The sequence below is a fragment of the Carcharhinus amblyrhynchos genome, chromosome 23 (genome assembly GCF_965287045.1).
Source record: "Carcharhinus amblyrhynchos chromosome 23, sCarAmb.v2.hapA, whole genome shotgun sequence".
Taxonomy (NCBI): Eukaryota; Metazoa; Chordata; class Chondrichthyes; order Carcharhiniformes; family Carcharhinidae; genus Carcharhinus; species Carcharhinus amblyrhynchos.
Genome location: NC_137346.1, coordinates 20,462,976 through 20,486,875, shown reverse-complemented (window position 1 = coordinate 20,486,875; position 23,900 = coordinate 20,462,976). Strand labels below are relative to the sequence as shown.

The following is a 23,900-nucleotide window of genomic DNA, read 5'->3' as shown; positions in this document are numbered from 1 at the left end:
GCGTCATCTTTTACTAATGGGATTCAGGATATTTTGAGACAGAAGTTCAAACAGCATATCAGGTACACCAGAGCTTCTGAAGCTTTTGGTTTTTCTGAAGATGCCCATTGAGGAAGACTGATCAAATACATGCTAAAAACATGGAATAACTTTCTGTACTCACAGAAGGGGAAAGAAATTTTACTGGTTTCCTTTGCTGCAAAGTACATAATAATGAGTCTAAGAATTACGTATAAATGTAAAGTGTGCAATTTTTAAAAAAATGTTTAAAAAATTATGCTTGGAAAAAGTGCAGAAGCAGCAAAATAAAGTCTTCATCCAGGGTGTGTGAAGTTTGCTGTTCCTTTTGATTAGTTGGTGAAGTTTTTGAGTCAGGATTTAAAAGTCCACGGGGTTTTTCTCATCTTGCATTGTAAACAATAGACTTAGAAAATGAAGTCATTCAAAGATGAAAGGCTTGAAACACACAGTCAAAAAACAGGAAGGGACTATTGTGTAAAAACAGAACTCAGCAAGACATTCTCCTTTGTTTTCTTCAGTTGTCAGGATGGCCCAGTGGTCTAAAGCACCAGACTTTCCCTTGTGGCAGTCCTGATGATGTCTGGTCCCTTTTGTGGGTTCAAATCCCAGTCCTGATGTTTTTGGGCTGGCACACTGGTTTGTACTGCTGCATTACGACACCAGGGATCCATGTTCAATTCTGGCCACGGGCCACCGTCTGCCTGGAATTTGCACATTCTCTGCGTGGTGCTCCAGTTTCCTCCCACAGTCCAAAGATGTGCGGGTTAACCTAATCGGCCATGCTAAATTAACCCTCGTGTCAAGGGATTAACAAGGTAGATATGTGGGGTTACAGGAATAGGGCCTGGGTGGGATTGTGATCCGTGTTGGGTCAAATGGCCTCCTTCTGCACTGTAGGGATTCTATGATCTTTGGACTGTGAGGGGAAACTGGAGGAAACCCAGACAGAGAGAACGTGCAAGCTTCATACAGAGTGTTACCTGAGGCCAGAATTGAAACAGGGTTGCTAGCACTGTGAGGCGGCAGTAATAACCACTGTGCCAACGTGCTGCCCACAAAAGGACAAACAAAGACAGGGCTAAGTCAATGAGGAATGTGATTGAGAGTAGGGTGCGTATAGCAGTTATCAGATTAATAATATAGATGAGAACTAGACTGAATATATTGTAGAAAGTTCAGAGGAGACGGGAAAAATAAATAAGAGAAGCAAAGGCCAGAATTTTACTGCTCCGTCTGCCACAGGAATCAGAGTGGGCAAACATGGAAAGGTCATAGAATCCTACAGTGCAGAAAGAAGCCATTCGGCCCATCGAGTCTGGATCGAACACAATCCCACCCAGGCCCTATCCCCATAATGCCATGCGTTTACCCTAGCTAGTCCCCCAGACACTAAGGGGCAATTTAGCATGGCCAGTACATCTAACCCACACATTTTTGAGCCACGGGAGGAAACCAGAACACTGGGAGGAAACTCACGCAGACACAGGGAGAATGTACAAACTCCACACAGACAGTAACCCAAGCCGTTATTGCTAACCACTGTGCCACCATGCCGCCCTGGTCCATGATCTCGAGTGGGTTTTTAGGATTTCCTGATGAGCAAGGCTGTAAAATCCTGCCCCGAAAGACAGGATTGGAAGAGACAGGCCACTAGTACAAAAAGGATTCCAAAAATTGTCTATAGTCATTTAAACAGTAAAAAGGCAGTAAAAGAAAACATAAAGTAATTATTGTCACAAGTAAGGTTTACGTTAACACTGCATGGAAGTTACTGTGAAATTGCTACTGCGAAGGTAAGGTTGATTTGGGTGATGTAGTGAAATTAGGAATGGCAAACACTGATTCACTAATTAGGATTCTCAAAAGCTTTCTGACCCTCTCTTCAACATAGCACCATTGCCCTCTTCCGCAATGAATCCATTAGTGGAGCAGCTCTTGTGCTGATGTTTGGAATAAGCTTATGATAGAAGCCGCACATCCCTAAAAATCTCTCTTTTCTCGTCTCGTTTTAGGGACAGGGAATTCTATCAAAGCCTGAGCTTTCACGTTTCTTGGCAACACTTGCCCCTGCCCTCTGAATTGCCTGAGATAAGTCACTTGCCCTTTCGCAGACTCAATCTTGGCAAGGTTTATTACTAGCCCTGCCGACTGTAATTGCTTAAATCGGATTTCCAATTGTTTAAAATGATTCTTGCAAGTGTTTCTGTAGATCAATACGTCGTCCGAGTAAACTACATGATTAGAAATAAGTTACAAAGTGATTCATTAATCTTTGGAAAGTGGCTGGAGCATTGTTTTAGTCCAAATGGTGCCATTCAACATTGGTATAGACCTTTTAGGGTAACAAAAGCTTAGCTCAGACTGTCAAAGGTACTTGCCAGTATCCTTTCAATTAGTCTATCTTAGCGAGGAATGTGGCAGTGCTAACCCTGTCAATACAATTTTCTTGGCAGTTGGGTAGGAATCTGTTTCTTGTTCCTGCATTAACCTTTGTGTAATCCATGCAGAGTCTGATTGATCCATCAGGTTTAGCCACTGACCTTACTGGAGAACTCCACCTGCTTTGACGAGATGAGTTAGGTGCTTTTCTAACACATATCGAATTCCTGCCTTCGCTTGAGCTTGTTTATCTGGACTTAAACAACGTGGATGTTATTTCATGGGAGAAGATACTCCAACATCCATATCATGCATAGCTGGAGTTGGACACCTTATAGATTCCTTTAAATGCCATCAGTAATTTCACTAGTTCTTCTCGTTGCCCAGCTTCTAAGTTTGAAAATATGGGGGTGGGTTTCTCCCCCAAAAAATTGTAAGTGCTGAATTTATGTAAAAACTGGAGCAAATCCCACTGGATTTTTTTCAGTGGGATTTTCGAAATGTATCTCCCACACTCTGTGCATCACAGAGTGCCCGAGTGTGACTCTCGATGAAAATCTGTGGGCAGGCCCTATTCCCGCCTGCCAAGGTGGCAGCATAGCGCTGAGCGAGCCACTGTGCGTGTGCTGAGCTATCAGCGCTGAAATCGGCACATGCGCAGTAGCCCGCACTGCTGGCCTCCCAATCGCTGGCCAGCCCCGCAACCCTACATTGCTGGCTGTGCGACCTCCTCCCCACACCCCGATGGCTGTCGTCCCAGACGTGCCCACAGCAGTCCCCCCCGACCCACCTCGATCTCCCTCCCCCGCCACCGGCAGTCCTGACCCCATCCACAGCCCCGCCCCTCCCCGCCCCAGGCAGGCCAACAAGTTCCCCCCACCCCGATCAGCTGTTCTTCTGTCACCAATCCCAAATACAGAGTGGCAGCAGGGCCTCTAACGCTCACCAATCCCCCCTGAGGCCTTGCCGTCCCATTTAGGCCCTGCCCTCTGGTCCAGCACTCTCGGCACTGTCCAGTATCCCGTGGGCAACGCCAAGGTGTCCCCTAGGGACTGCCACTTTGCCCCTTGAGCAGTGCCAGGGATCCAGGCTAGCACTGTCAGGCTGGCAATGCCTAGGAGGTACCACCCCCATACCCCTGACTTCCTCGGGGGGTCTTTGTCGCCCACCACCCACCCCCCCCCCCCCCCCCCCCACCTCACTCCACTGGGGTTGGGCCACCAGCTCCCTGTTAATGGGGTGCTGTTGTAAAGCCCATTGGAGTGAAACATCCCTGGTAGGTGGGGAAAGGCTAATGGGCCCAGAAACTTCAATCCGGGCCTGCGAATGGGATGCAGATTGCGATTTAACTATTTTAATCAGCTTCGCACTGATTTCTGACCCGGAGCTAATGCCGCTGGAAATCCAGTGGCCGGAGATGTGCGGAGACCATGACGCTCAGCGGGAAGCTTCTGCTTATATCTCCCATAGTGCAGTGGGCTGGGAGAATCGCCCCTATGGTGTCTAACTGTACTAATATTTCAGTGTTAGCTAACCGGACAGTAGGATGTTCAATTTGGAAACTGTCTAAATCTCCTTCTGCCTCCCTCTCACCTTTGTTTTCTACTGTGTTACTACCTGCTCCTTCTTAAAATCCCCCTCCCCACAATGGTATTGTTTTAACATGTTGGTATGACACAACCAATTCCTGAGATCAGGGGTGTCTATCGAACAATTTACTTTAGCAAGCCTCGTCATTACCATGTATGGACCACTGAACCGTGCTTTCAGAGGTTCCCTTTGTAAAGACAATGCACTATCACTTCATCCTCTGTTGTAATGTTTGGCTCTCAGCTTGCTTATCTGCTAATTTCTTCATCCTGGTTTAAGAAACTTTAAAGATGTCTGTCAACCATTTTCTAGCCTCCTCTGAGTAGATTCTGGAACATGGTCATATAATCTAACATAGAGAATTTGTCTCTCTGATCTAAAATCTTCTCTGATTAATTTTACATCTCTTATCTCATTCCATAAACTAATTCAAAAAGACTAAAACTAGTAGATTCATGAATCTCAGATACCAAATAAAAGTCTAGTCCTTTATCCCAATCACGAGGATATTCATGATAATATAAGACCATTATAGGAGCACAATTAGACCATTCTGCTCATTGAGTTTGCTCCACCATTCAATTATGGCTGATAAGTTTTTCAATCCCAACCTCCCGCCTTTTCCCCATAACCTTTGACCCTCTTACCAATCAAGGACCTATCTATCTCTGTCTTAAATACACTCAATAACCTGGCCTTCACAGCTTTCTGTGGCAATGAATTCCATAGATTCACCACCCTCTGGCTGAAGAAATTCCTCCTCATCTCAGTTCTAAATGGTTGTCTCTTTATTCTGAGGATGTGCCCTTGGGTCCTAGTCTCGCCTACTTTTGGAAACATCACACGTTCATTCTATCCAGGTCTTTCATTATTCCATAAGTTTCAATGAGATATTCCTTCATTCTTCTAAACTCCATCGAGTACAGACCTAGATTCCTCAAATGCTCCTCATACATCAAGATTTTCATTCCTGGGATCACTCTTGTGAACCTCCTCAAGACCCTCTCCAGCATATCGTCCCTCAGATAGGGGGCCCAATTTTGGGAGTTTGATGGTACCTCTCTAAAGCTCTCTGTGTCTATGGATGATGTGTGTGGAGCTTAACTGTTTTATACCCAAATTACTCATGATGCTTTGAAAGATTTTAGTCATAAATTTGGAATTTGATCTGACTGGATCTCCACTGCTAATGCATATTGAGTCAACTAATTGAGTTTACCTTTCTACTGCTACCTCAGTTCTGATTGTTCTTAAAGGGTTGGCATCTGGAAATCGAGTTGTCAAATTAATTATAGTTCAGTTTATTTATTAGTGTCACAAGTAGGCTTACATTAACAGTGCAATGAAGTTACTATGAAAATCCCCAAGTCGCCGCACTCCAGCACCTGTTTGGGTACACTGAGGGAGAATTTAGCATGGCCAATGCACCTAACCAGCACATCTTTCAGACTGAGAGAAACCAGAGCACTGGAGGAAACCCACACAGACACTGGGAGAATGTACAGATTCAACACAGATAGTGACCCAGGCCGGGAATCGAACCCAGGTCCCTTGGTGCTGTGAAGCAGCAGTGCTGACCACTGTGCCACCGTGTTCATATGTTGTGCTCAAACGAACTGCAAGGATAAGCAGGAGTACCGTCACAGAAATTGATACCACACTTGCTCGCAATTCATCATTTGGTCCGCATCAGCTAAAACGCTGCCCAAATTGCAGTAGCTCAAGAATAAAACACAGCCACTACCTTTGCTCCAACTAAATTAGTTTTTCTGGAGGATGTCAGCTATTTGTAACTTCTGAACAACTCCTGCTATCACTGTTCCAGACATTAGGTCACACTCCAAGTACACCCAATAAAAAGGTATGGGTATATTCTACCTGCCAATACCATTTATTGAAACTTTTGGCTTTTAATGCATTTTTGGGGGGCAAGTTATGCCTTTCCCCAGCAAATGGGTTGGGTGGCTCACATATCTCTTAATATAATTACAGGTTTAGCTGTCCCAGGGCAGCATGGTGGCACAGTGGTTAAAACTGCTGTCTCACAGCTCCAGGGACCTGGGTTCAATTCTGGCCTTGGGTGGATGTGTGGAGTTTACATATTCTCCCTGTGCCTAGAACATAAGAACATAAGAAATAGGAGCAGGAGTAGGCCATCTAGCCCTTTGAGCCTGCCCCGCCATTCAATAAGATCATGGCTGATCTGAAGTGGATAAGTTCCACTTTCCTGCTCTCTCCCCATAACCCTTAATTCCCTTTTCTGTCAAAAACCTATCTACCCGTGACTTAAATATATTTAGCGACGTAGCCTCCACTACTTCAAAGGGCAGAGAATTCCAGAGATTCACCACCCTTTGAGTGAAGAAGTTCCTCCTCCGATCTAAACTTCCCCCTCCTTATCTTGAGGCTGTGCCCTCTAGTCCTACTGTCCTTTCTAAGTGGGAAGAATCTCTCTACCTTTACCCTATCCATCCCTTTCATTATCTTATACGTCTCTATAAGATCCCCCCTCATCCTTCTAAACTCCAACGAGTACAGACCCAGACTATTTAGTCTCTCTTCATAGTCCTGCATGGGTTTTCTTCCGATGCACTGGTTTCCTCCCACACTCCAAACATGCATGGGTTAGGTTGATTGCCCACATCAAGAGGATTAAATACATGGGGTTGCAGGGATAGAGCCTGGGTGGGATTGTTGTTGGTGCAGGCTCGATGGGCCAAATGGCCTCTTCCTGCACTGTAGTGATTCAATGATTCTATGCCATGATTTTCAGGCTAAAGGGTCACTTTTCCTCCTGATATGAATTCTTTTTACTCTTGCGTACCTTATTCACCTCCCCTGAAATCACACCCAGCTTCTGCCACAACTCGATTGCTGATATTTTCAGATAAGCCTCCTTTTCCTGAATCGTGCGTGTGTATCCCAATACGTCTTAATCCAACTTAAAGGAATCTGCATAACCTCGTCCCATCTTGTTACAGTAGAAACACTTAAGCCTTTGAATGCTATTTCCACCCTCAGCACCTTCCTTTCTGGTGTGAAGGGGAATTCCTGGGGCATCCCAGGAAGTAATTATATAGGAATATATCCCAGGAATATCAATGATTTGGAGGAAAATGTAACTGGTTTAATTAGTAAGTTTGCGGGTGACACAAAGGTTGGTGGATTTGTGGACAACAATGAGGACCATCAGAGGTTACAGCAGGACATAGATCAGTCAGAGACTCGGGCAGAGAGTTGCCAGATGGAGTTTAATCTGGACAAATGTGAGGTAATGCAGTTTGGAAGGTCTAATACAGATAGGAAATATACAGTAAATGGCAGAACCCTTAACAGTATTGATAGGTGAACGGATCTGGGTGTACAGGTACACAGGTCACTGAAAGTGGCAATGCAGGTGGAGAAGGTAGTCAAGAAGGCATATGGTATGCTTGCCTTCATCGGCCAGGCATTGAATTTAAGAATTGGCAAGTCATGTTAAAGCTTTGTAGAACTTTAGTTAGGCCACAGTTGGAATATAGTGTTCAATTCTGTTTGCCACACTATCAGAATGATGTGGAGGCTTTGGAGAGGCTACAGAAAAGATTTACTAGGATATTGCCTGGTATGGAGGGCATTAGCTATGAGGAGAGGTTAGAGAAACTTGGTTTGTTCTCACTGGAACGACGGAGGTTGAGGGGCAACTGAAAGAAATCTACAAGATTATGAGAGGGATGGACAGAATGGATAGTGAGAAGCTTTCTCACAAGGTGGAAGAGTCAATTAGTAGAGGCACAGGTTTAAGGTGCGAGGGGCAAGGTTTAAAGATGTACGAGACAGATTTTTTACACAGAGAGTAGTGAGTGCCTGGCACTCATTGCTGGGGGAGGTAGTGGAAGCGGGTACGGTAGTGACTTTTAAGGAGCGTCTTGACAAATACATGAATAAGATGGGAATAGAGAGATACGATCCCTGGAAGGGTAGGGGGTTTTAGTTCAGTCAGGCAGGATGGTCGGTGCAGGTTTGGAGGGCTGAAGGGCCTGTTCCTGTGCTGTAATTTTCTTTGTTCTTTGTTCTATCTACAACACTCCCTTCTCTTAAATAAAAGCAAAATAAGGAATCCGAAATAAAAACAGAAAATGCTGGGTAACTCAGCAGGTCTGGCAGCATCCGTGGAGAAGGAAACAGAGTTAGTGTTTTGAATTTGTGCGACTTCTCCAGAGCTGAAGAACATTCTTGCAGACTCTGGGCAAGATTTTCCGATCGCTCTCGCTCCAAAACGGAAAAATCCCGCCTGCGGTCAACAGACTTTTGCATGGTCTGCCCCCCCCACTGCCCACTACAATTCCTGTGGCTGGGGGGATGGAAAAATTCAACCCTCAGTTTTGTTCTCCACGTGTGCTGCCAGGCCTGCTGAATTTATCCAGCATTTTCTGTTTTCATGTCCCATCTCTTCCCTGCTACTTGACTTCCATTTACCTTCTCACCTTCTGGGGAACGGTTCTCCCAGCCCGCTGCATTGATCTAGCAGCGCAGCGGGCCAGGGGATATCAGCCCTGAAATCGGTGCGGAACTGATTTCCATATTGTAATCCGCACTTGCATTTGATTAGTGGGCCTGGGACAAAAGTTTCCGGGCTCACTAGAGTCTTACCCCTGGCCGGGAGTGGGTTACTCAAATGAGGTTTGCAACTGCTCCCCACTAATATGGAACAAGCGCCCCCCATCCTGCTGGAGAGAAGAGGCCGCGGAGGACCCCCAGGCAGTCAGGGATAAGAGGGGGGTGAATCTGGGCAGTACCAGCCTAACAGTATCAGCCTGGCACTGCCCAAGGGGCAAACTGGCAATGCCCATGGAGCACTTTCACACTGCCCATTGGGCATTAGGTAGTGCCAAGGAGATGGGGCTGATTGGGAGTGGGTGATTGGTGGGGTTGCCACACTGCCAGAGGATTGCAGGTAGAAGGTGTGAGGGTGGTGATTGGGGCTGGCTACCTTTGGGGGGAAGGGAGGTTGGGGGTTGGGAGTGCCAGGGAGTGAGGTGGGTACTGTTGGGCATGGGGGGTGGTGGTCGTGAGTCAGGGCTGATGGCGAGATTGGGGCTGACCAGGTGGGAGGATTGGGAGATCAGTGCTGGCCAGGGAGTGGGGACATCAGGGCTCATCCGGAGAGGTCAGGGAGACGAGCGATTGGCAGGTGGGAACTTGGCCAGGACAGTGATGAGGGATTGTGGGGCTGGCCAGCAATCAATAGCTCTTCAATAGTTGCTATTGTCTGAAACTGGAGCTCCTGCTGAACCAGTTCTGTTACCTCCATGTGGTCAGTTGAGAGCACATCCTATACTAAAGAGTATAGAGCTAATCCTATACTGTCGTGGAATGTGGTACATGGAACCCAAACAGTGCTGGCATTTCTTTCCTTGTACAATCAAACCTATTCCTCAGGGCATGGTATCTCATTAATTTGATAAATGGCTACACCAACCACAATGCTGTACTCCTAGCACACAGCATTGAGCCACGAAACCTCCCTGCTCAATGAGAATCACTCTTTAAGGTTGAATTTTCCCTTTGGTGAGTTTTGGAGGCAAAGGCACATGGAAATTAGGGGGTGGCATGGTGGCACAGTAGTTAGCACTGCTGCCTCATAACGCCAGGGAACTGAGTTTGATTCCTGGCTTGGGTCACTGTCTGTGCGGCGTCTGCATGTTCTCTCCATGTCTGCAAGGGTTTCCTCCGGGTGCTCCGGTTTCCTCCCACAGTACGAAAGACGTGCTGGTTAGGTGCATCGACCATGCTAAAATTCTCCCTCAGTGTACCTACAGGTGCGGAGTGTGGCGACTAGGGATTTTTCACAGTAACTTCATTGCGGTGTTAATGCAAGCCTATTTGTGACACTAATAAATAAACTTAAACCTTAAATTCAGCTAGTTACATGTAGAGACAGCTCACCGACACTGTCCCACCTCTGTGCGAGTTTCCCAGGGGTGGGCAGGGTACACAATCAACAGCTAATTAGGTCAATTAAGGGCCCCGCCTGGGTGCCATTTTCAGAAGGAGGCAGCAGTTCCTCACCATCAGGGTGGCCTCCTGATCATCGTCAAACTGGGTAGCTTCTTGGGAGTGGGGCTGGGGCCTTCAAAACCCGAAGCTCCATACCGCAACCAAGGGGCTGTCTGAAAGGGTGACAGGCTGCAGTCCCGGGCCAAAACCAATCCTTCATGGGAGGGGGGTGATTCCTCCTCCACTTAGATGGCCCAACTAACTATTGACCTCTTCATTCGCAAATTTGCAGAGGGTATCTGAGAGTGCTGCCATTTTGAGGCTTCCTCGTGTTTGTCTTCCTGACTCCTCAGTGCCCGCTTCTCCCAATGGGCCTGCCGGCCATCCTGGACTGTCTTCTAATCGGGCTTCTCACCTCAGCAACTTGCCGGCTGTCCGCAAGATAAAGGGCTAATCATTTAAAATAGAGGGGCGTAGATATTTCCTCTCATGGACAGAGTGGTGAATCTCTGGGATTTTCTGCCTCAAAGGGTGGTGGAGGTTGGATCATAAGAAGTAATTAAAGTTGAGGTACAAATACTCAATAGATTGAGGAATAGAGGGCTACGGGGAAATGGCACATAAAAGGAGTTGAGGCCGGCATAGATCAGCCATGAACATAGTGAATGGTGGGCCAGTCTTGAAGGGCCTGGTAGCCAATCCCTGCTTCTTGTGTTCTTGTATGCGTCTTTAACAGGAGCAGGAGCCTCTTAAGTTGTCACCTCCTGTGGAGTCAAGCCGGCAGATGTTTTTGCTGGCTAGCAGGGGCTCGGGACATAGTCCTGATCTCAGATTCATGACCCATGGGGGAAGATTCCAGCCTGAGGCTCTTAGTTCTCTTGTGGAACATATAGGGAGGCCTCACATAATTATAACAACTCTGGCCCAGAGAATAGGTGGGGACTCCCGAATAGGAAAAGTTACATAAATAATACAAATTGGATATTTAGACTCTCCAGATTATGATGCTGTAAATTGTTTTTCACGAAAGTTGATTAGAACCATAGAAGGTTAGCAGCACTGAGCCCATTTGGCCCATCACATTTGTACCAGCTCTTTGATGGGGCACTCCAGAACCAAGCCCTTTGCCTTATAGAATGACAATAGTGTACAGCACAGGAAACAGACCACTTGGTCCATCAGTCAAACCGACAGCATTTTCTCCACACACAATCGTTCAGTAATTCTGGCCTCCTTTCTGTAGTCTGATGAACGACTGAGTCCTAATTACTATAATTGGTGCAATGAAGGTTCATGATTGTTGATTTATAGAAGAACCATAATGGGGTGAGATTCTGTGACTATCTCCCAGAAATAGAGCCTCTAACATTTTCTGGCACTGACAACTTGGCAATTTGTTTCACTCCCAGCCCAAATTCAGACATTTGTATAGAGGTTAGCCAGGGGCATTTTTGATCAGCATTTAAAAAAAAACAGACATATATATATATAAAGAATAATGGCTGTGTTAGGGTTAACATGTGTAGAGAAAGGTGACAACCCAAACTAATGGCTGAAATATGAGGCGACAACACTGAGCTGGACACGGGCAGAGCCAAGCAGCCGTTCTTTTGTATGAGGCCAATAAAATTTATGTTGGCTTGAGGAGCAATTGGCCAAATTTGTTTTAAATTAGGAGTTGTAACCACTGTGCCAGTGAGACCCGTGCCAATCTCTTTTTGACACCTCTTGCTCTGAAATGAGCTAATCTCGCCGCCAAATGGGATGAGAACTGGAGCGATTGATTCATGAGTTGCGGAGATGTCTATTACAGTTTAAAATGGCAATCACTACAAGCAATAGGAAGCCAAAGACTGAATGTCATTGCCTCAAAATTAGCTTGCGAAGTTAATTTTTGAGGACCGGGGAGCTGTTAACTCTACTTTCTGTTGGGTTGCTTGTTCTCTGTCACGGAAAACGGTGCCAGGGACATTTCATAATCCAGCCCCAGGTAGCCCATGAAGAAAATCACAAAAATGAGTGAAGAGTAAGAAACAACAGCAAACAAAATAAACAGATGCCACACACTTTAATAATAAATTAGTATTCATCCACAGTTACTAGAGACCATATTAGCAATCACATATTCCAGTTTGGCGCAGTATTCTTATAATAAATAACAAGTAAATTGGGAGGAAATCTTTGTGCATATGGTACAATACTTTAGTTGGACTGGCATTAGATGTTTTTTGTGTTTCATTTTTAATATTCCAACTTTCCATTGCATATAAAGCTATTGGATTGAATATACAGATTTTCTTCCCCCCCACAGGGTATTTAGTATTGCGTATTCTATACAATATTATACGGTAAAGCTTGGCGTATGTTTTGGTCTCACTGTTTCCATCTTAAAGCTAATTTGTTGGTCAATCTGGTTGGAAAATAAATCACCACCTTGAAAGTAACAATCATTTTTAACAACTAGAGAATGGATTCCAGTATAGCAAAATATCATTCTTTTCCATACAGTCGCATCTCGCAGAGTACTCCCTCCGGAATACTAATACTACGCTGGATCTATTTGTAGGCAAGTGCAAGTCCAAAGCTTGGAAGAGTTTCCATTTCATTTTTTTCTGGGTTTTGAATTTTTGTGAGTCACTGCTTTAATACTTCGATTCAGAACCTTGACATTTTGATTTGGGTTGGTCACTAGATGAATTGACATGTCACTTACTCCCTGCTGAACACCAGGACATAGTTTACCCAGCACTGCCACCCTCCCCTACGCAATTAGCGTGGGTTTCACACATTGGCTAATTGGGAAAGCAGGAGTTATTGCTGATTGTCTACTAAATCCAGCAGAAGGGGCACCTTGGAAAATTTCTCCCATGGAATCTAACCTGAAATCTTTCTGCACTATGGTTGCAACAGCATTTGTGAAGTGGCAAACACTACGTGCATTCCTTGACTGCCTCACCGGTCTGCTGGCTGACTTTGTAGCCTCGCTTCCCTCTACTGAAAATGAGAAAATGTTGCTGCCCTTGGCTCCAATGGCATCATTTTTCACTTTGCTTTGGACAGGTTTGAAGCAAACATTAGTGGAGTGAAATTGTTCTGGACAATGTCAAACACTTATCGCATTTTCACGAAATTCCTTTCTGTTACTTTATTGGAATTATCACCGAGTTGCTTTCAATGTGTTAGAGTGTCCACTGAAATAGCAGACAGAGGGATTACATCTGAACAAGTAAAACATCCATAAACATCTCATTTCTGTCTTCGCCAAAAGACCTCGTTTTAAAAAAATTGCTTCACTGAAGCTCACTGTGACCTTATTGACTTCTATCAAGTGCAAGACTTCTGAACTAGGTTATTCCATTTGCCAGTTGTAGCAAAAGGTAGTCATGAGCATTAGGTACTATTCTTTGCTTTATTTATTTTATTCAGTCACGGGATGCAGGCATCGCTGACCATGCCAACATTTATTGCTTATCACTAATTGTCCTTGAAGGTGGTGGTGAGCTGCCTTCTTGAGCCGCTGCAGTCCATGTGGTGTTGGTACACTCACACTGCAGTTAGGGAGGGATTTTGACCTGTTTAATTTACTGAAAGTAAATAGAGATTGGATATTTCCACACTGGAAGATTTTGTTTTCTGCTCCAACTGGCGAACGGGAGAAAATAGTGAACATTTTTAAAATGTCAGCCACTCTCTTCACTAAATGATTTACAGCATTTTAATTCTGAATCATAGGCCGTATTGTAAAAATATTCTAACGGGTCAAAAAAAAAGCATTTAAAAGATGTTTAAATTAAGATTGCGGAGACAAGGCGTACAGGATCAATGTGAAAGAGAGCGAGGGGAGAAGATGAGATAGATCATAAAGCATTGAATAGGTGATCAAGGGCTTGTGATTTAAAAGCCTTTAAACTGGGATGTCAGTGCTTGACGACGACCCCCTTCCCCTCCACTGCCCCCGTTCCCATCTCACCACGTCCCCCAGGTCTGTTGTAAAGCAGTGAGATCAGTCAGTTTGCCAGTGGCTGAGACGTAAGTAGTTTGTAAGATGCTGAAGGGTATTAATCCAATCTCAGGTAAATGGCCCTTGCTTCAGAATTTGAACCGCACATCTGGATTCTTTTCGAAAAGGACAGAATTAATCTCAGTAACCCTAGATATATTTTGTTCATTATCTACTAATAATACGGCTACGAATGGGTGAGGTTTGTCTGGCAACACTGTGAGGTAGCCACATGTACAAGGATGCTGAGAAAAGCACGGGGAATTGGAGGGAGGAATCTCTCAATTTTGTGTTGCCAAGGCCACTCAATAGATATCGAATTTCTAGTTCGCTGACAATCTTTTCTGAGTGTTTCTGGATTTCTATTCATCCTGCCTCCTTTTATTGCATGTTCAGTGACAACTCTTCAACATCCTGAGACCCAGGGACACTGCACCAAAAGTGACACTTACATCAAAAGTCATCGATTCCAAAGCAATAGATAGACAGAAGCCGCCGGAAATATCGAGGTGAACATGTTAACCGATACAGAAAGTTTTCCAACAAAATAACGTACCCATAAACAGAAACTAAGAAAAGGAAAATAAGACGACACACCAAAAAGTCACACTGGAACCGCAACAAAAATTATACTGAAAATAAATTAGAATGGTAATGATTTTTTAAATAGATGTGCGAAGAATTGGTGAGATGACAGATTGATGGCTTCAGGACAGTTGCGAGCCAATGGCATGCAGCCGGTGAGAGACAACTGTGATGTGATGGAAGCTGTTCAGGGAAGGGCAGGCGCACTTTCAGGATCCAAGTCCCTCAGCTGGAGGGGTTCATTACTTACTCCTGTCTCGTATATGGGATTGTCGAATGCCGATTCCACGGTGATGTGGTTGTAGGGATGAGGGCCGGCCAGAGGCAACCTTAGCGTGGACTTTCCCTGGAGCCTGGGGAGAGAAGGGAAGCAAAAGAGTCCAACTCAGCTTCGGTCAAACCTCTTCTTGGAGAAAGAACGTCAGGCTACAAATAGTCCGCTGTTACCGAGACCGAGTGTCGACGGGCCCTCGCACTACAATAACAGCTTGCATTAATGTGGCACTCTTGACAGAGCGAAACATCACAGGCCCTTCACAAGAGCCTGATCAGAGAAAACCTGACACTATGCCAGGGAAGGAGATCTTTGGACAGACGACTAAATGTTTGGTGGAAGAGGTAGGTTTTAAGGAGTGTTTTGAAGGAAGAGAAATTAAAGGATTTCAGGGAGGATATTCCAGAGTTCACGGACCAGGCAGCTGAAGGCACAGCCACCCATGGTGCAGCAACTAAGATCAAGCAAGCACTAGAGGCCAGGGTTAAAGGAGCACCAAAATCTTAGAAGGTTGCAGGATTGGGAGATTACAAAGATAGGCAAAGTCACGAGGGATTTGAATAAAAAAAGGGATGGGGTTTTTAAAATCGAGGCATTGACAGACAGGAAGACAATGCTCTAGAGGAGAGATGAATGGGATTTCATGGAGTTATAGAGGTTTACAGCAGGGAAACAGGCCCTTCGGTCCAACTTGTCCATGCCACCCTTTTTTTTAAAACCCCTAAGCCAATCCCAATTGCCCACATTTGGCCCATATTCCTTTATACCCATCATACCCATGTAACTATCTAAACGCTTCATTAAAGACAAAATTTTACCCGCCTCTACTACTAGCTCTGGCAGCTTGTTCCAGACACTCACCGCCCCCTGTGAAAAAATTGCCCCTCTGGACACTTTTGTATCTCTCCCCTCTCACCTTAAACCTATGCCATCTAGTTTTAGACTCCCTTACTTTTCAGAAAAGGTATTGACTATCAAGTTGATCTGTGCCCCTCATTATTTTATAGACCTCTATAAGATCACCCCTCAGCCTTTTGTGCTCCAGAGGAAAAAGTCCCAGTCTATCCAGCCTCTCTAGGATCCTACCATCAAGTCCTGGTAGCATCCTAGTAAATCTTATCTATACTCTTTCTAGTTTAATAATATATTTTCTATAATATGGTGACCAGAATTGCACGCAGCATTCCAAGTGTGACCTTACCAATGTCTTGTACAACTTCAGCAAGATATTCCAGCTTCTGTATTCAATGTTCTGACTGATGAAACCAAGCATGCTGAATGCCTTCTTCACCACTCCATCTGCCTGTGACTCCAGTTTCAAGGACCTATGAACATGCACCCCTAGATCTCTGTGTTCTGTAACTCTCCCCAATGCCCGACCATGGATGTGGTATGGGTTAAGACTTGGGTGGCAGAGCACAGGTTTACAGAGGGTGCAATGTGGGAGGTGGGCCGGGACAGCAATGAAACACCAAGAGGCACCAAAAAAAAAGCATGGATGTGGCAGACTAGTAGAGGCTGGACAAAAGCTATAAGCGCGGAGTGCCACTTGGGCTTGCCAACATTTGAGATTTAGTTCATAAACTGTGCCATTGATAAACAGCAAGTAGCCAAGTTGCACAGAGTAGGAAGGCTCAAGGTTCAATCACTGGTTTGTATTCAACTTGCTGATCTGAGGCAAAGCAGTGGTACAGGCCCTATCATTGGCTTCCGTGCTCCTGTGTTAAGTTTGGGAAAAAGTAGACATGTTTCCCATCCCTGATTTGTTAATTGCTGCTGGAATAACATACACCAAGAAAGGCGCAGAGGTTTGTGTGGTTTTTAAAAGTAAGTTTCAGCTTTTGAAACCAGATTTCTTACAGCCAGTGGATGAGACAAATACAAATTAAAAATACTTACATTTTTGTGAAAAATCCTTTTCAGCCATATAAATAAAATTGCACCAGGAGCCAACTCTTAAATACATTAAGGAACATCTTTTAAAGTAAGGGGGAAGAAAGTAACTATTATGCTGTTTGATTTCATAGTTGGGGGAAGTATGTTAATGTTTGTGATTGCACAAATGAATTAGTAATCATAGAATCTACAGTACAAAAGGAGGCCATTTGGCCCATCAAGTCTGCACTGACCACAATCCTACCCAGACCCTATCCCTATGCACTTTACCTTAGCGAGTCCTCTTAACACTAAGGGGCAATTTAGCATGGCCAATCCACCTAACCCGCATGTCTTTGGACTGTGGGGGGAAACTGGAGCACCTGGAGGAAACCCATGCAAAGAATGTGCAGACTCCGCAAAGGCAGTGACCCAAGCCGGTAATTGAACCTGGATCCCTGGTGCTGTGAGGCAGAGTGCTAACCACTGTACCACCATGCTGCCCTAGGGAAACTTGAACTATAATTTGGTTTTGGTAAAAGTAACGCAGTTTTAACTGCAATTTTGCACACCCATTGCTGATCATGCCTGAAGTGGAAACTCCAGCCCGTAATGTGGAATCCTTAAACTATGTCAGCTGAATGTTCATTGAATTACTGGTGCAGCAATCAAAGTTAAGGGTTAAGGGTAAGCTGTCCTCCTGCTGAAATAGGACCTAACATATGATGCAGCTTGTTAAGCCGCTCTTTAGATGAAAGTATTCCTCTATTATTAATTAGAAAAGTGTAACCTATTAAATCCTTCATGAAGTTAAGATGGGCAGCACGGTGCCACAGTGGTTAGCACTGCTGCCTCACAGCGCCAGATTTGATTCTGGCCTCGGTTCACTCTCAGTGTGGAGTTTCCACATCCTCCCCGTGTCTGCATGGCTTTCCTCCGGGTGCTCCGCTTTCCTCTCACACTCCAAAGATGTGTGGATTGGCTGTGGTACATTGCCCCCTAATTGTCCGGCAGGCTAGCAGGGTAAATGAGTGGGGTTGCAGGGATTGGGCCTGGGTGGGATTGTGGTCGGTGCAGACTCGATGGGCTGAATGGCCTCTTTCAGCACTGTAGGGATTCTATGATCCTAACCCACCCACCACAGCTTTGCTGGATGAAGGTGTGCAGGAAAGCTGGTTAGGTTGATGCTAAATTGACTCTAGTGTCAGGGGGATTAGCAGGATGAACATGTGGTGTTACAGGAATAGGGTCTGGGTGGGATTGTGGTCAGTGCAGACCTGATGGGCTGAATGGCCTCCTTCTGCACTGTAGGGATTCTATGGGATTCTAGGAAAGACATCAGATTTCCGAATAATAACCTACACCTGTCCATTCATAAGATATTTTGTCACAATATAAAAAAAGGACCAATGAACTTTGCAATAAGAAAAATGAAACTTCAAGAAGTTTTAAACAGGCTTTCTGCAAGGCAATTTGTTAATATTCTGAATATTCTATTCTTGCTTTCATGCAGATTTATTAACTACTAGCTGCAGAAGCTGAATATACTGCGTTACTATGTTCAGGCCCAGCTGATAACTTAGCATTTTCTGTAAGGACTTACTTTGTGAAGTAGCAATAGATCCCGCCAATGAGAAGAGCTATGACGATCACCGGGATGAACACTGCAATGGCGATATTACTTCCTTGCATCTGGCTCAGAGAGGATGCGGGCTTGGCCACTGCAAGAGAAGCAGGTATCTTACACACATAAAATAATACACATCTCCCAAAGGACACATCTACCATTCACACACTGTAAAACATACATTCACAAATAGCTCTCCACTAAATTAATTCTCCTGTCTTTTCTTGTTTGAAATGTTTCTATTTCAAATGAAAAGGTAAGAACAATTTGCATCTATACAGCACTTCTGATGACCACCAGATATCGCAAATGAAGTACTTATTCAAATTTTATCAATGTTGTAATGCAGGAAACATGGCACCACACAGCATGGTGGCACACTGGTTAGCAGTGCTGTCTCACAGCACCAGGGACCCAGGTTCGATTCCTGGCTTGGGTCACTGTCTGTGCAGAGTCTGCATGTTCTCCCTGTGTCAGTGTGGGTTTCGTCCAGGTGGTCTGGTTTCCTCCCACAGTTCGAAAGGTGTGCTGGTCAGATGGATTGGCCATGCTAAATTCTTCCTCAGTGTACCCAAATAGGTACCACAGTGTGGCGACTGGGGGATTTTCTCCGTAACTTCAAACTCTGTAACCTGGGGGGTGGGGTGGGGGTCAGACATTCCGGCCATAGTGAATTAAATCTGATTTGCACACAGCAATTGTAAAATAAGAGATCTTTTGCAAAATTTGAACACTTCAAACGCGATGCCCATCACTAAGAAGGTGGTTCTGGGAAACTGAAAGGTCTGAACATGGATAAATCACCTGGACCAGATGGATTACACTTTAGGCTTCCAAAAGAGATAGTTGAGGCAATTGTGGAAGCATTGATGGCGATCTTTCAGGAATCACTTGAGTCAGGGAGGGTCCCAGAGGACTGCAAAGTAGCTAATGTAACATTGCTGTTTGAGATGGGAGGGAGACAGCAGATGGGAAATTATTTGCTGGTTAGCCTGACTCCAGTCATTGGCAAGTTTTTAGAGTTCGTTATTTAAGATGAGATTGCTGAGTACTGGGAAATGCATGATAAAATAAGACTGGATCAGCACGGCTTTGTCAAAGGGAGGTCATGTCTGACAAATCTGTTCGAGTTCTTTCAGGAGGTACAAAGGAAGTTAGATAAAGGAGAACCGGTGGACATGATTTATTTAGATTTCCAGATGTCCTTTGACAAGGTGCTGCATACTGAGTTTAGAAGGATGAGGGGGATTTTATTGAAACTTACAGGATGCTGCGTAGCCTGGATAGAGTGGACGTAGAGTTTTGACTAGTAGGAAAAACTAGAACCAGAGGGCACAACCTCAAGCTAAAGGAACAATCCTTTAAAACAGAGGAGGAATTTCTTCAGCTAGAGAGTGGTGAACCTGTGGAACTCTTTGCCGCAGAAGGCTGTGGAAGGCAGACCATTGAGATTTAAGGCAGAGATAGATAGTTCTTGATTAATAAAAGGATAAGTGGTTATGGAGAAAAGGCAGGAGAATAGGGATGAGAAAAATATCAGCCACGATTGAATGGCAGAGCAGACCTGAAGGACCGAGTGGCCTAATTCTGCTCCTACGTCTTATGGTCTTATGGTTAAGCAAACACTGCTTGTGCAATGGATGATGCAACGTACAAAGTACGGGTGTGTGAAAACATGCACAAGGAAGTTGCGAGAGATGGAACTTTACTGTATTGTCAGGACATCATCATTTGAAGGGTTATAAACTGTGGCTCTCTCAAATTGATGTTAAAAATTTCGTGATCTTATTCAAAGAAGAGCTGAAGAGCTCTCCCCTGGTTAACATCAATCTCGCATTCAATGCTACCAAACAAATACACTGACTAATTATCTCATTGCTTTAGTGGGATCTTACTGTGCACAAATTGGTTGCTGCATTTCTGTACAACAGTAATGACAATGGAAAACAAAAGAAAAATAATTGGCTGTAAGGTGCTTTGGGACCTCCTGAGGATGAGCAAGTTGCTATATAAATGCACACATCTCGTTCAATGATCAGCTTAAGGCTCTTCTCTGCACTGTCTCCAGATGAAGTGCCTCAATATCTCTGTGTGTCCATCTGTAACTCTCAGCATTTTAAATGCTTTAGACAACTCCTCATCAATAATCACTTTTTTTCCTCTTTGATGAAAACAGGCTAATTTCCACAATTCTTCCCCAATAGCTGAGAGCCCCAAGTCCTATGGTCTCAATTCTGCTGCTTAGCTCTATGTTGGAATCCCCTCCAATTTCCTCCAGATGCTCTGCTTTCCTCCCATCGTCCAAAGATGTGTAGGGTGGATTAGGTGCATTGGTCACGCCAAATAGCCTCTTAAGTGTCAAGCAGACTGGCAGGTTAAATGCAAAGGGTTAAAGGGATAGGGGCTGGGTAGGATTGTGGTGGGTGCAGACTTGATGGGCTGAATGGCCTCTTTCAGCATTGTAGGGATTCTATGATTCTAACCCACTCACCTCAGCTTTGCTGAATGAAGGTACCGGAAAGCCACATGCCTCCAGAGGAGTGGGATGTAATTTATGTTCTATTATTTTGTTTAGTCAGTTTGGCTGGGTCATTTTCTTTTTGGATTGTGACTGATGTTCTCCCAATAATAGAAATCTCTTGGTGCTATATTTTCCTCAGAGCCAGCTTTACTCAGTTCCACGATCCCAGGCTTGTGTAGTTAGATTTGTTCACTGTGTGAATGTTTTCGATTTCCTATTCTAAGATGTATCACTTTACATTCATCTCCATTAAAACTTTAAAGCACTTCTCATTAGTCAATAAAGCCGGGTCAGAACCTCAAAACGCTTTATCCATTGCGAATGGATTCAGTAATTTGTTGATCTTAAGAACTACACACAGCAACACTTGCCACCACGAAACATTTCTGGCATGGATTAATAAGTAAATCAGCTACAGTTTATTCAAACCATAAACTGCCGACATTACAGTACATTACTGGCAATCACATATTCCCTAGAGCTTCGAGTGCAATAAAGGAGCATGGGTTAGATGATCCATAGCCCATCTTGATTTAATGTGCTTGTTTGCTGATGTAGTATAATTATTCTGCTGCTTTGTAATTGAAATATTGTTGAGAAATGAATCTGGTGCGCCATCAGCCTAGCTGGGAAAAGCAAGTAAGCAGTCATTCCATGGGCCCATGTTCCCAGTACATCTTCACTGGCATGAAACAGAGACCGAGGGTGGCATTTTCTGGCCTTGTTCGTCCCGAAACGGTAATGGGGGTGGTGTGGTAGCACAGTGGTTAGCACTGCTGCTTCACAGCTCCAGGGATCTGGGTTCGATTCCTGGCTTGGGCACTATCTGTGTGGAGTTTGCACATTCTCCTTGTGTTTGTGTGGGTTTTCTCCGGGTGTTCCAGTTTCCTCCCACCGTCCAAAGATGTGCGAATTAGGTTGATTGGCCATGCTTAAATTGTCCCTTAGTGTCCTGAGATGTGTAAGTTAGAGAGATTACCGGGTAAAATACGTAGGGATATGGGGGTAGGGCCTGGGTGGGATTGTGGTCGGTGCAGACTTGATGGGCTGAATGGTCTCTCTGTGTACTGTAGGGTTTCTATGATTTCTATGAAACCGTAAAATCCCACCCAAGGTCTACTGACCTTTCCATAGTCCACTCTGATTCCCACGGGTGGGCGCGACGCTAATATTCCAGCCCATAACTGTGGGTCTGCATTCCCTAAGATTTTCTACGTTTAACTGCGATGAGCAAAAATGGGATTCCCTGTGGGCAAAGTTCCACATCAGGTCTGTGCACCCTTAATGTCATCAGCCTGCACTAACCATCCGGGGGGCGGCGGGCATTCTTACGTCAGATATATTTTGTCCCCTAGGTCACTTCTAAGATCTGTAACTATGGAACAGGAGACACCGATGGGTTCGATTTTTAAAAATTAATTCGTTTCTGGGACATGGGCATCGCTAGCTGACCAGCATTTATTGCCTGTCCCTTGTTGCCCAAGGAGAATCGGCCACATCTGTGGTGGGGGGGGTGGGGGGGACTCCCAGTCAAAGCTGTACTTATTATTCATCCTTGAGGGCATTAAAGGTCAACCATGTTCTCTTACCTTCCAGTCTACGTTCATTGAAGTACTTGTCAAAAGTAACTGAAATGAAAACCAGAGAGATGTCATTTTCAGTGGTGTCAGCAGAACTGAGGTTTTACTGTGACAGAAGGTAAATTACATTCTCCTAACATCAGATTTAGGGACTTTTACAGAGTTTTAGACTTTGAAACTGGTGATTTTTCTTTTGTCCATGTGTAATTAGACTCGGTATATGATTAAAACCAAATCTGTTTTTTTTAAATATGCATTACTGCTTTGTTTTGGGGCTATTTAAGGGCTATATTTTTCATTTTCTGTGTCCTGAGCCCAAACATCTTCAGCTGCTTCATCAATGACCTTCCTTTCATCATACTGTCAGAGGTGGGGATGTTCGTCAATGATTACACGACGTTTAGCGCTATTCACAACTCCTCAGATACCGGAGCAGTCCGTGTTCAAACGCAACAAGATCTGGACAATATCCAGGCTTGGGCTGACAAGTGGCAAATAACATTTGCCCCGCACAAGTGCCAGGCTATGACCATCTCCCAGAAGACAGAATCTAACTATCGCTCCTTGACATTCTCCTTGGCAGCATTGCTGTTGCTGAATCCCTCATTGTCAACATCTTGGGGCTTACAGCTGACCAGAAACCGAACTGTACCATCTATAATTTGCCGATTCACTGAGGCTCCTTAGGCAGTATCTTCCAAACCCACAACTGCTAACATCTAGAAGGGCAGCAGGTACCTGGGAACACCACCACCTGCAAGTTCCCCTCCAAGCCACTCACCATCCTGACGTGCAAACATATCAACGTTCCTTCACTGTGGCTGGATCAAGATCCTGGAACTCTCTCCCTAACAGCACTCTGGGTGCACTGACACCATATGGACTGCAGTGGTTCTGGAAGGCAGCCCACCACCATCTTCTCAAGGGACAATTAGGGATAGTTAATAAATGCTGGCCTCGCCAGCAACATCCATATGGCATAAAAATGAATTTAAAAAAGACATTACAGAAATGATTTTGATTCTGATCCACTGTTCACACCAAATATTTCTTTGGTGTTCCAATTGTATAACAAACATGAAACATCTGCACCTTAGGTGATGGAGCACAGTGTCATGGCCATCCTTTCTACATGGAAAATGGTTAAGTACACTTGGGTCATCAAAGGCAGGCCCATATGTAGGCAAGCGATGTAAAATGGGCAAAATTGGACTGAATCATCAGTGTAATGCCAATAACATTACAAATGAGATGGAATGAAATGTCAGCTGAGTACACATGCATGATTCACAAACAGTTAATCCAATAGCAAAACTATTCTCAGCGAATTAAGTGCGCTTAACATTATTGGCAAAGCGGACTTTCCCCCATAAGACCAACGAGGTTTATCTGAAAGAAGCAAGACTTCATAGTTTACTCTATCAGGTGAGTGGTACAGTGGTCAGCACCGCTGCCTCACAGCACCAGGG

At 44.7% G+C, this 23,900-nt stretch overlaps 1 protein-coding gene across 2 annotated transcripts in view; it reads right to left on the bottom strand.

Moving 5' to 3' along the window:
• Positions 1 to 23,900, bottom strand: part of sez6b (seizure related 6 homolog b) — an 854,076-nt gene that overhangs the window by 13,407 nt on the left and 816,769 nt on the right. The window contains exons 14-16 of one of the 2 annotated variants that reach the window (XM_080210324.1): positions 22,441 to 22,479; positions 18,307 to 18,424; positions 14,805 to 14,907 (exon numbers count right to left, since the gene is read on the bottom strand). In XM_080210324.1, the coding sequence (XP_080066450.1) occupies positions 14,805 to 14,907; positions 18,307 to 18,424; positions 22,441 to 22,479 (260 nt within the window). Of the gene's footprint in view, positions 1 to 12,018; positions 14,908 to 18,306; positions 18,425 to 22,440; positions 22,480 to 23,900 lie in introns of those variants that run through there. The other variant, XM_080210323.1, reaches the window with a different exon arrangement.